At 39.3% G+C, this 11,893-nt stretch overlaps 1 protein-coding gene across 1 annotated transcript; it reads right to left on the reverse strand.

The window, feature by feature from the left end:
* Positions 1-1,952: 1,952 nt before the first annotated feature.
* Positions 1,953-8,631, reverse strand: LOC133904776 (T-complex protein 1 subunit gamma-like). The gene is made up of 14 exons (XM_062346308.1): positions 8,397-8,631; positions 8,080-8,141; positions 7,730-7,802; positions 6,017-6,084; positions 5,801-5,870; positions 5,314-5,382; positions 5,135-5,206; positions 4,914-4,987; positions 4,555-4,832; positions 4,036-4,420; positions 3,667-3,792; positions 3,336-3,440; positions 2,584-2,658; positions 1,953-2,492 (listed from the first exon to the last, which is right to left on the reverse strand). Exons 1-14 carry the CDS (start codon positions 8,425-8,427, stop codon positions 2,304-2,306), a joined length of 1,677 nt encoding a protein of 558 aa, XP_062202292.1. The 5' UTR covers positions 8,428-8,631; the 3' UTR covers positions 1,953-2,303.
* Between the last annotated feature and the right edge of the window lie 3,262 nt (positions 8,632-11,893).

Consider the following 11,893-nt stretch of genomic DNA (forward strand, 5'->3'; position numbering starts at 1 on the left):
ATCATATGTTGGCTCCAGAGTCTCCTGATCGTTGGGCAACCTGACCTTCTACATATCACTTATCAGGCCTTCCCTACTTAAACCAACCAAAACTTCTTCGTCTATCTTTGACTTCCCAATCCAGTATGTCTTCAGCTTGCCAGACTTACTCTTTGGAGCCATCGGATTAGGCTATATGGGATTTGTCCCGAAGTGTTAAGGATGTGAAGGGTTAAGTATGCCTTCATGTATGACGTGAAAAGTTGTGCGCACAAGTTTTGGAGGTCATATATATAACGGTAAAAATTCTACCGATAGTCAACAAGATGACGGTTCGGGATCAAAACCATCTCCTTTATGGCGGTTAAAAGGCTGGTTCAAGACCCAAACCGTCTCTTTTACGACAATCAAAACATCTCTTCAATATCAAAACTGTCTCAATAATGGCAATGAAGACAATAATAATAAATACAAATAATAAAAAATAAAAAATGACGTCTCGTGATTTGAACCGCTTCGCCGGAAAATCCACTATGAACAGAAGAATAGACCCTTCGGGTGTGAAAGGGGGGCTTCTTAGTCGATGGTAAACCGTAGGGCGCGAGTCCTTCCACGGGCCTAAGGGGATGGCTTTCGGTGCTACCATCTGGTTCACGGGTTTGACCCATTGAAGAAGAGCCTTGCCGGGGTTGCTATTGGTGGATGATCTCACGTGCCCCTTTGGATGCGGGAGCGAAGTCCTATGCGGCCATTGTTTACTGACAAAGATTACAGTTATCATGGATTTATCATGTTACAGAAACCCTTCGGATCTACCAAAGGTGCCTTGTGGATGCTTGGCACCACCAGAGCGTGCGCTGGTGTAGGAATCGACGAAGCTAGTGTGGGGCCTTCAAAAGTTCACCAAGGGCTTTCATTGGGCTTCGCAAGGGAATTGACCGAAGGGGTGCCGAAAGTGTCACGGGTGAAGCACTCGACGAGCCTTTAGATGCCAAACGAAGGTTATCGCACGATGTCGTGAGGTGATCGACCGAGGGAGTGCCAAAGATGCCATCAACTGCAGACCTTCAGCGAGCCTGGGGTGAAGGGGATGACCTTCGCTAATACTTGAAGACCGAGAAGGGCATAATTGAAAAAAGAACATATGTGCTTAGGGATAATACCGTATTGTCCACAAATATACTGGGAATGTGATGGTTGGAGGGGTATTACGGTACATTGTAACAAAGAACGGTTTAATACAACCTATAATAGGGTGACATTATACCCGAAAAGACATGTGACAATTAATAGCCATGCTCTATTCCCTAGATTGAGTGCGCCTTCCACCAAGCCTTCAAATCTCAGTCCAGATCCAAAGGCTCACCACTTTATTTGGTTAGTTTCCAACAATAGTTTTTACTATTTCTACTATTCTTTCAAAACATTAGGTTTCATCTACGGTGGCATGCATACACAGAATCTAAACAAGTATTACCTCCGTCTTAAAATAGGTGATATTTTAGCCTCTTCTGTAATGTTCAAAATACATGATGTTCTATAATTTCGAGCTAATTTTAGTCTAAGTTTTTCAATCTTATCATTTCATTAAATTCTTCATTCTTAATGCAAGTCTCATTTTTCACGCAATAAATAGCATTAAAAGATAATAAAATATCTATTTTATCGTTCACCTTAATACTTGTGCACAGCTTAAAAACATATCTATTGCACAGCTCTAAAACATTTTTATTTTAGGATGGCGTGAGATAGGTGACACTGTTTCCAACGAAATTAGCCCAGTTCCATATTATGCTGGTTAATTGTTACAATCCTATGTTTCCTCAACCAGGTTGCTCTAAGCTTAGGTGACATTATAGCACGACTAACATGTTACCATTGGGCAATGCTTGTTTATACTTGTACTGCAATGGGGCCGGCACATTGTATAAGAGAGAAAATGAGTGCCACTATTATCCCCGTGGCTTTCGTGATTGCAATTTCAGTGTGCTGGAGATAACATTACCGAAAACAGTTCCGATTTGTGGCGTACAAGGCGTAGAGTGAACCATAAAAGCAATGGTAACTCACCGCTTAATCAATGTTCTGAAAGTCGTCCAGTATCAGGTCAAAACCAAAAGGAACATCATCCAACCCTTGCTAAACCTAGGATCCCAAACCAACATACGACTCGACAACCATATAAAATTGGTACATTTTTAAGCTAGGCCTTGCCACGAACAAACATTCAAGTAATGCAAGTCGTCGATAATCCAAACCTGCCATTCTCCTTCACGAGCTACTCTAGCCTTGGTAACTTCGCCAGAGTGGGTTCAGTGCAATAGCTACTCTGGGATCATCTGTTCATTATCTGCGTCACCCTCTGTTTCAATCTGAGGTTGCTTCGGAGCCGAAGCTCCAGGAGCCTGTTTCTTCTTGATACCACTGACAATGTCGTCAATTCTTAAAAGCATGCAAGCAGCCTCGATAGCCGTCTTGAACGTCTGCGCTTTGACACTATAGGAGTCCCAGATCTAAAATGGATAACATTGTGCTCAGGCGTGCACGTAGACACTTGGGCAAATTAGAAATGCATGTATGCAGATGAAGGGGGGGGGGATGTACCTTTCGCTCTTTCATATCAACGAAATCACCACTCCTTCCATCGATGCCGACCCAGGCATTTTCACCGTTGGCATGCTGAAGCAACAAAGGTTATAGGTATCATAAATTTAAGGCATCTACTGCTAGGACAGATATCCAAAAGATGAAATATTAGTTCGGCAAATCAGTAATCACTCAAAGAGTAAATCCACTGCAAGCCTACGTTCTTCTTAACTGCCTTAGATTTTAAGGCAGCTTGTTCATGTAGCAAAACCAAGCCAAGAAACTATGCAGCCAGAAGCTAAAATATACTGCCCTTGTTATTTTTTATTTGGCCTTTTAGGATCTGTGCGGTCAAACTTCCAAATGTTTGACCACTAAGATGTCTAAAGTTGTCAAGATTGACTATATGAAAATTATATCACTAGATTTGTGCTTACAAATGCTTCGATAAAAGTACAAATTTATTAGTGTATATTGATATAAAGTTATAGTCAAAGTTACGTTTCGAAGACCGTGAAAAGTCAATAAGGACAGATAGAAAAGAACAGAGGTAGTATTACCAAGCTTATCAAGGCACAGTTCATTGGACATCTACATAACAACAATGCTCCACACTCTCTACTAGTCAAACTCTAAGCTCTCTCCGAAATCTTTTCTTAAAAAGCTCATATTAGGATACTTCTGGTAGAAGCCAAGCAGATCCATAAGGCCAAGTCCACAGATAAATCAAAGTTATCCCTAAATTAATAAAAGAGATTAGAGATTGTTACCTTTCCCTGGAGTTGTGTCATTGTCCTAATAACATTCAAACCGCAATTCTGGGCCAAAGTTCTCGGGATTGCCTCAAATGCTAGGGCAGCAGCTTCATAGGGCCACTGATACAAACAAATAAGTATATAGATCAGAGCTTCAAGCCTGGCTGGAGTTAGAAAAATTTATTTTCCTGTGCAAAGACAACCCAGAACAGCAATATCCTGCATATTTATGCCACACTTATGTACCATTTATATGAACACACATTAAAACATTAAGAATCCACATAAATTGCTTATTAAACTCACAATAGAGAAAATTAACAGTAACAAAATAATACATTAATACCTTTTCAACACCTTCAACTGAAGAACTATTTTGCTTCAGTGTTGCTGACACAGTTAACTCGGTAGCACCACCCCCAGGTAGAAGTTTTGGGTTTTTCAAAATGTTCCTTGCAACACACATGGCATCCTGCAGTACAAATGAAATGTAGGCAGACCATATTACCCAAAACTCACCAGTGTGCACATGAATTTCATGTTTAAGAAAAAAAAAGTAACAAACTTGGGACAGTCCTTTACATAGGTTGGGTACTTGGGTTCCATGTAATTATCTCATCCCACCATCCCAAAAAATTGGAGGGCTGAGATTGTATTCATGTGTCTGCCAACTAAAAGGATGGTCTTTGAGACTTTTTTCGTAATGAAAAAATACCTGCAGGTTCCTCTCAACTTCATTCAAGACATCCTTGCTTGCTCCCCTCAACAGAACAGTGCAAGCCTTGGGATCCTTACAGTCAACGATGAAGGCAAAAAATTCATCACCTATCTTCTTGACCTCGAAGAGGCCAGCTCCTGTTCCGACATCAGATTCTTGAAGCTCCTCGGGCCTGTTCACAATAACCGCACCACAGGCCTTCGCAATCCTATTGTTGTCAGTTTTACGAAGTCTACGAATTGCACTAACACCAGCCTTGCTCAAATAATGGATAGCAAGATCACTGAGCCCTTTCTCTGTTATGACTAAATCAGGCTTGAATTTTAGAATTTGAGCACACAGGTTCTTTATGTATTCTTCCTCCATCTCTAGCAGAACCTGCCTGCAATAAGTAGTTTGTCACACACTCCACGTTAGCATTTTACCAAATTATTTTGATCTAAGATGCATTGCGCTTCAACAGGATTTGTAGTTCATGTATACATACAGTAAAGGTTAAAATAAGAAATATCATACCAATCTTCTTCCTTCATCAACTCGGCATTGGTCTGATTTTCTCCTTTCTTATATTCAACAGGGCAGTCTAGCAGGATGATACGTGGATTAACTATCTTTCTTTTCATTTTTCCTGGAGCCACAACATCTTTATTGAACATAACTCCTTTAAGAACTCTAGAATCCTCTAACTGACCACCTGGAACCTTCTCTACTTTAATATATTTCTTGATATCAACTTCACGCATACCCTGACCTAGGTCAACGCCTGCTGTTGTAGTAGCATCGATAGCAAGGTCCTAAGCACAATAACACGAGACGTCAAATAATCCATTAACAGAACAAAGTACACAAAAACAACATAAATGAAAGATACTCACAGCAATAAGGTCACCAAACTGGCCAGTGAATTTTGTACCAATGGAGCTCTTCACAAGGCCTAGCATAGCCCCATCTGCATTGTGGTATATCTCAATGACATCAGATTAAATTATATAAGATGGTACAAGTAAGAGGACATAAGTAATTTCTCTGAGAAAGCACAAGTATAGCTTTGCAGAGAGTTGGGATTCAAAATACGCCAAGTGCCATGTAAACTTACGATCATTCACATCGACTGGCATTGCAATCTTGTCAAGAACAGCTAGAGCGTCATCAAGTGCTTTGGTGTATGCTGAAATGTGAAACACAAGAAGTTTCAGAACAGGTAAAAAAATCAAAACAGAAAATAATCAAGTCATACTCCAGTATACTGAGGCCCTAAGAACAAAGGAATATTACCTCGGCAAATAACAGTAGGATGGTAGTTCTTGTCAATGAATGCTTGTGCAACATGGAGCATCTCACCAGCTATAAAAAAAATGAAAAGTTAACTATTGAACCCAAAGGCTCAACTAAAGAAAATTAGCTTATCTAAGTTAACTTCTCAAAAACCAATTAATATGATAGATATGTGTAGGAATGAAATGCCACTTATCTGAACCAATATAGCAGATGTGACCATAGCAATTATCAAGATTTTTATCATGAGGCATCAGTTTGCACTACGATTGGTTTGTCAGTAACTTGCTTTAGAGCAATAGTGATCACAGCAAATAATTACAGCCACCTGCTATAAACTTAACTGGAATAACATTTTGCATTTATACCTTATTTAGAGGATCTTATGTAGAATTGGTGAATTTAATGCAAGACAAAGATAATTCTGTTATTTAGCATGGCTATTGACTTAACATTGACAAAAAAAAGTCAGAAAAAACATTCATACCTAGAACAATGACAGATGTTGTCCCATCACCCACTTCTTCATCCTGTGTACGGCTTAGTTCAATCATAGACTGCACAATAACACATAATTAGGTATACAAGAGTAGCAGCACGACTTCAACCATTGTACAAAAAGTAGTGACAGTTGGCTAATAATTTGGCCAGCAGGCCTTCATCAGCAGCAGCAACTTATAAAGAAGACTAGCATTTGGCATACCTTGGCAGCAGGATGCGCAATGTCTATTTCCCTTAATATAGCATTGCCATCATTAGTAACAACAATACCTGTGAAAGCAGAGTAGAGAAATATAATGAAACACTGTAAAGACAGAAAAAGAAGGGGTAATGCATACATGAATATGAATTCAATTTTCACAAATGCAAACAATTAATTAAAATGTCATTTATTACATTAATATGCAGAAAAATGTTCACGGTGCAAATTGAACATACAATTAGGTCAAAAAGACTGGAAAATCACCCTAAAAAGGTAAGCTTATCCAAATCCTTCTAGTTCTTGTATTAAGGAAGGAATCCAGTAGAGTGAGTAGAAACTGAAGCAATTCACATGGACGTCTCAAAGAAAATAAAAATAGAGTATACTTAAAACACTGGTGGAATTTACATAAATTTGGCTATTAGTAAATACACTTATGCTTGATTACTAATAGCCAAATAAGAAGGAATCCAGTACAGTAAGCAGATACATAAGGAATTTTACATGGACATCTAAAAGAAAATAAAAATCAAGTTTACTTTAAACACTAATGGAATTAGATCTTAGCACCAATAAGAATGGAGTTCAAAATCATGCATAAGTGAATTTACTAATAACAAAATTGATGATATTTCCTCACATACAGGAAATTGCTGTTCAATGGCAAGTGGAAAAGGGCATGAGACATTGTTACACAGGTATTATGGCACAGTTAAATTATCAAAACCCAGCAACTTTCTGAGATTCAGTACAAAACCACATGGCTTATTCAGTTAATCAATTTACAGGCATCTCTGCGTTAACCCACTCTTTTCCTCACACATCACAAACTGTTTTCAATACCTCAAAAATATCTATTGAAAGGAACTTAGCATGCTCTCAGATATCATCATTGGCATAAATGGGAAAAAATATTTTAACAGAAGTGTATGAAGAAAGATTGGAGACCTGTAGGTAGTGTTTAGATTGGAGGTAGGAACAGGATATGGATATCAGGTGGGTTATGAAGTAGTAAGTTTGGGATAGTGAATTATGCTAACCCCATGTTTGGATATACTAGGCTCAGGTTCGGGATTAGAAGCTTGCTACTTATTTTCTACCCAAAATCCTCTGCTCTTGTTGGAATAGAATTTGTGGGGATATGAGCTTGCAATATCCCATTCAAAAATCCACTATCTTTTTTCCCATAACCCTAAAAAAAACATGGGTTTGATCTCATCCCGCACACATTTCCATTATCACCCCTCATAACTAATTATCCAAACGCCACAATATGTGAACAAAATGTCAAACATAACTGACCAGCAATTAGAGCAGAGTATTTTGATCTCACAAAAGTGCATGGAAACATCACACACATAGAAACAAAATCTTAATTAAAAGATCCCAAAAGAGTGGCCAAAAAAACTTCATAGAAGAATCTCAACCATAGCCCCACCACAAAGAGGCTTTAATGTGTCTATAGGTCCAACTCCTATGAAGTTCATAGAATCTGACTCAACAACAAAAGGTTTCAGGAAAAGGACTAAGACAACCTCGCACACTAAACAACTGGAAGCGCACAAGCATGCTGCAGCATGAATTAATCGCCTTATTGCCCAGTGTCCACAAAGGTCAACATAAAATGGTTGATATGATTTTTTTTTGTGCCATCGAATACATTGCAAATGACAACAATGTGATGCATAGATTATATTTGAGTCTTTGACACACCTCCACTAGCATCCAGAAGCATCTTCAACATGGATCTTGGACCCAATGTAGTGCGTATGATGTCTGCCACAGCCTGCACAGCAAATATTAACATGTACCTTTACCAAACAGGATAATACAGTACAAAAAATGGTAACTGCGTCATCAACAAAACAACTGGCACAAAATGAGCGCATCTAGAAAAAGAATTTCCAAAAAAAAAGATGAGCGAGAACCTATTGTCCTAAGCAGCCAACAGCGAAATGTACTGCTATGAACTAATCAAACTAGGACCAGCAGCATCCTGCCCGGCCAATCAACCGCTATGACCACCGAGAAGAGCGAGTTGAACACAGCTTAAGAGTCCTCACCATCGCGGCCTGGATGTTGGCCTGGTGAACCTTCGTGCCCGACTCCCGCTTCATCGAGTCCTCTGCTCAAATCAAACGAGAAACCACAACAACGTCACTAGTCAGACAAATTTCACACGAATACAAAAGGGGAAGATCAGATCAGATCAAAGAGAACCCTAAGAACTGAAGCAACAAAACTTCGCGGGGTTCTAGCACGGGATCAAGCAAGTATCGACCCAACCTAGAAGCGAGCAAACACTCACTCCTTGTCTAAACATCCAAAAATGGCGGCGCGAGCGCCATGGGAACTGGGAGAGGGTGCGGGAGGCGCTTACTCAGCACAAGGACGGGGGCGTTCAACGCCATGGCAAGGGGCGGATCACCACTGAGGCGAGGTTGGGGCGGCTCCCGAGGTGTCCCGGCGGCGGAACGAGCAGAGGAACGTGCTGGCGCCTGTCGGAGTTGGGGACGAGGTGAACCGCGACGGAATCGAGCTCACAAGGAGAAGAGTGGAGACGGGGAGGTTGCAGATTTGGTAGAAACAGGAGAGCTTCGTTTTTAACAAGGAGAGGAGAGCGCCGCCTCTTCTCGGGAAACCCTAACGGCAGCCTAGTGGGCTAAATGGGCTCCACGGCATTGCCTGGAGTAGCCCATTAAGCCAACCGCTGCCCCATTTTTCTCTCTTTTTTCCTTTTATTTTCCATGAAAAATCCACATTTCAAATTTGACTACAAACTCAAATTCGAAGTTTATGGAAAACTCCAAATTTTCCAACAGTTCTTAATGAAAGATTAATCCCATTGCGTGTTGTCATTGAAATATTATATTCCTGATTGTGGTATTAAATATCCAATCTATTTGTTGAATCATGCTTAAACATTTAATTCAAAAACACATGTTATGCCGCATTGCACCTTGTTGGAAATATATATAAATTATTTTAAGTTTCATGTATATTCTAATTTGTAATATGGTATGACCAAATGTTCGTGACCAGTGAGGCTGTGAGCGTCAGGGGTTCTCTTCAGAATTTCTAGAAGTTAAAGAGTAGGTGATGGAAGGTAAATTTGTCTACATCTCTGTCCTTCATCATAGATATGGTGGGTCTCATTACAGAAACTTTGTTACTTTCTATTCATTTTCACTTTCAGAGTTAGTAGAAGATTTCTTTTAGTTTTTTATCAAAAAAATACAACCAATTTTGGACTCCACGCTACAGTTTTGAACCTAATATCCGCAATTTGGCTAATGAACTAACGTTCGTATCATGGGGGCACACGCACATGCAATGCAAAAGATTTTGTATTCTCGTTGCAAAATTCTAACAAAAAAACTGCATAGTTGCCTCATTGCAAAAAAGAGTGATCATATATTCGTGCGACTTTTCATTACAACAGCATACTTTGCTTTACATCGTCAGGCTCATTACTTAAACATACAACCTGGTACAAGCAGCATACAACGCACACTATACTAGCCATATAGCTTCCACAACAACATTGGCTCAAGTGATTAGAATGATTATGCTATAAAAAGGAGGAAGTTAAGAAAGAAGAAACATAAACAATACATATATGCTATTTTTGTTGCTCTCACATATAGTGAGAAGTACCTTGTGAAAAAAGACAGGAATGAGCCACAATGTATTGGACAAAAATGGATCTTTGTTGTTTGGGCCCTTCAAAGGATTGCTACAAAATGTTTATAATGTATAGACCTTGTTTTGATGCATTGCATGATACTTTGGTTTTTAAATATGGTTTGAAGGTAAGAAGGAACATGTATTATGAAGAAACCCTTGGGATGTTTCTATGGATTGTTGGTGGGTCCCAGTCAGTGAGTCAAGTTTAGAATCAGTTTGAGAGGTCTACTGAAACAATCATTAGAAAGTTTAGAAAAGTGTTGACATGTTTGAATTTATTAGTTGTAGACATCATTAAACCAATTCATCCTCAATCCATAGTTGTGCATGAGAGACTTTATGACTCTAGATCTTTCTCCTCACTTCAACAACTGCAAAGGTATATTGATAGGACACACATACCAATTGTTGTGCCAAGTGATGAGATGGTTAACCATGTTGGTCACCATGCGCTTTCAACACTAAATGCTATGGTTGTATGTGACTTTAACATAAGATTCACATCCATGGTAGATGGATGGCTGGGTTTGGCACATGACACAAGAATATTTAAAGATATCTTGGACAAATACCAGGCATACATTTCGCTTGAGTGCAACTAAACTTACAATGTTGCTTGTCTTTTATATCATAACACATGTATTATTTAGGAAAATACTATCATGTTGATTCAAACTACCCTAATCAGGATGGATATAGCACCTTATAGAGGCCAAAATACCATCTACCAGAGTTTCGACAAGGCCGAGCTCCCAATGGTAAAAAGATATATTCAATCATGGTTATTCGTCACTCCAGAATGTCACTGATCGCTCCTTTGGTGTGTTGAAGTAGAAATGACGTAGTTTACAGAATGTGACTAGGTTCGACGTCCTGAGTAGGATCGTCACTGACAACATAACTCAGTTCTTAAGTGCGGTCTTTATTGATTATTGTGAGGGACTAAGCACTATAGTCTACTTTGCGCCGGTAACTTATCCATAGATCAATGGACAAGTTGAGCGGGCCAATGGTCTAATGCTACAAGGAATCAAGACCCACATCTTCAACTGTTTATCTGCCTACGCTAAAGACTGCGTGTTTGAATTGCCTAATGTACTTTAGGCACTCCAGATAACATTCAGCAGGGCGACGCATGAAATGCCTTTCTTCCTAGTTTACAGGGTTGAAGCCATGCTATCCTATGAACTAAAAATCAAATCTCCCCATGTCAAGTTGTACGCTAACAAGGGTGAAATCTTAAGAAGATAGGATGACCTCAACATTCTAAAAGAAAAAATGACTCAAGTGCTAATACGATTGATAAAGTACTACCAAGCTCTCCGGTGCTACTACGACCAAAACGTCCAAAACAGAACCTTAGAACCCAGGGATCTGGTTCTATGACTCATTCAGAATCAGAAAAATAGTAACAAGTTATCACCAAAATGGGAGGGTCCTTATACGGTGGTTGAATCCAATCGTCATGGGTCATATATGCTAGCAATAGAGGATGGTCAAGTCCTTAAAAAAATCTTGGAATATCGACCAACTTCGTAAGTTCTACGTGTAAGGATATATTTTGTAATATTAGTTGTCATATTACCCAAGAAGTTGAATGAATCTTTTTTTCTACCCTTTCTATTCGACATTGCAACTCAATGTCTGGCAATGAGATAAGTCGCTATCCGGTTATCTATACCTGTGCGTGTAGTCGAGGTTATGAAAAGTTTCTCAGCGAGGGGTAGTATGACTTTTACATTGTTTTTTTATATCTTAGACAGTCTATCCGAGAACACTTCCCAGATAACCAGTCGGGGGCTAAATGGGTACTTGGTACTAAATGCTAAAAAAAGCCTATCATGCATGCTTCAAAACGGTTTCTAACAAGAGGGGATGATGCTTTAAAGTCACAATTGTGGGGATCGTGAAGTTCCTTATCGAGTCCTCGGGTGCTTGAAGGCTACAATGCTTTTTACTCAAGCCTGGCCTAAGGTAATATACAATTTACATCCCGACAAGTCGCTACAAACTTCCTGATCGAAAGAAAATAGGTCTAAGGCTAAACGCGATATGTTGACACATGCTTTTAGTATCCTGCACTCATGGAGTCCCACATTCATACACATGCATTTTAGTTGAAAATATATATTTCAGTAACGAGATTTCAAGTTCTTTTTTTTAAGATAACTGATATGGTAGAAAACTATA

The sequence above is a fragment of the Phragmites australis genome, chromosome 22, assembly GCF_958298935.1.
Source record: "Phragmites australis chromosome 22, lpPhrAust1.1, whole genome shotgun sequence".
Classification (NCBI taxonomy): Eukaryota; Viridiplantae; Streptophyta; class Magnoliopsida; order Poales; family Poaceae; genus Phragmites; species Phragmites australis.

Bases quoted from the DNA above. Each gene is read 5' to 3' on its own strand.
- LOC133904776 (XM_062346308.1), bottom strand. From the start codon at position 8,427: ATGGCGTTGAACGCCCCCGTCCTTGTGCTGA. The intron at 4,421-4,554 runs GTATGATATTTC...TACTTATTGCAG, and splicing joins TTGATGAAGGAAGAAGATTG to GCAGGTTCTGCTAGAGATGG. The intron at 3,441-3,666 runs GTATTAATGTAT...TGTTTGTATCAG, and splicing joins CAGTTGAAGGTGTTGAAAAG to TGGCCCTATGAAGCTGCTGC.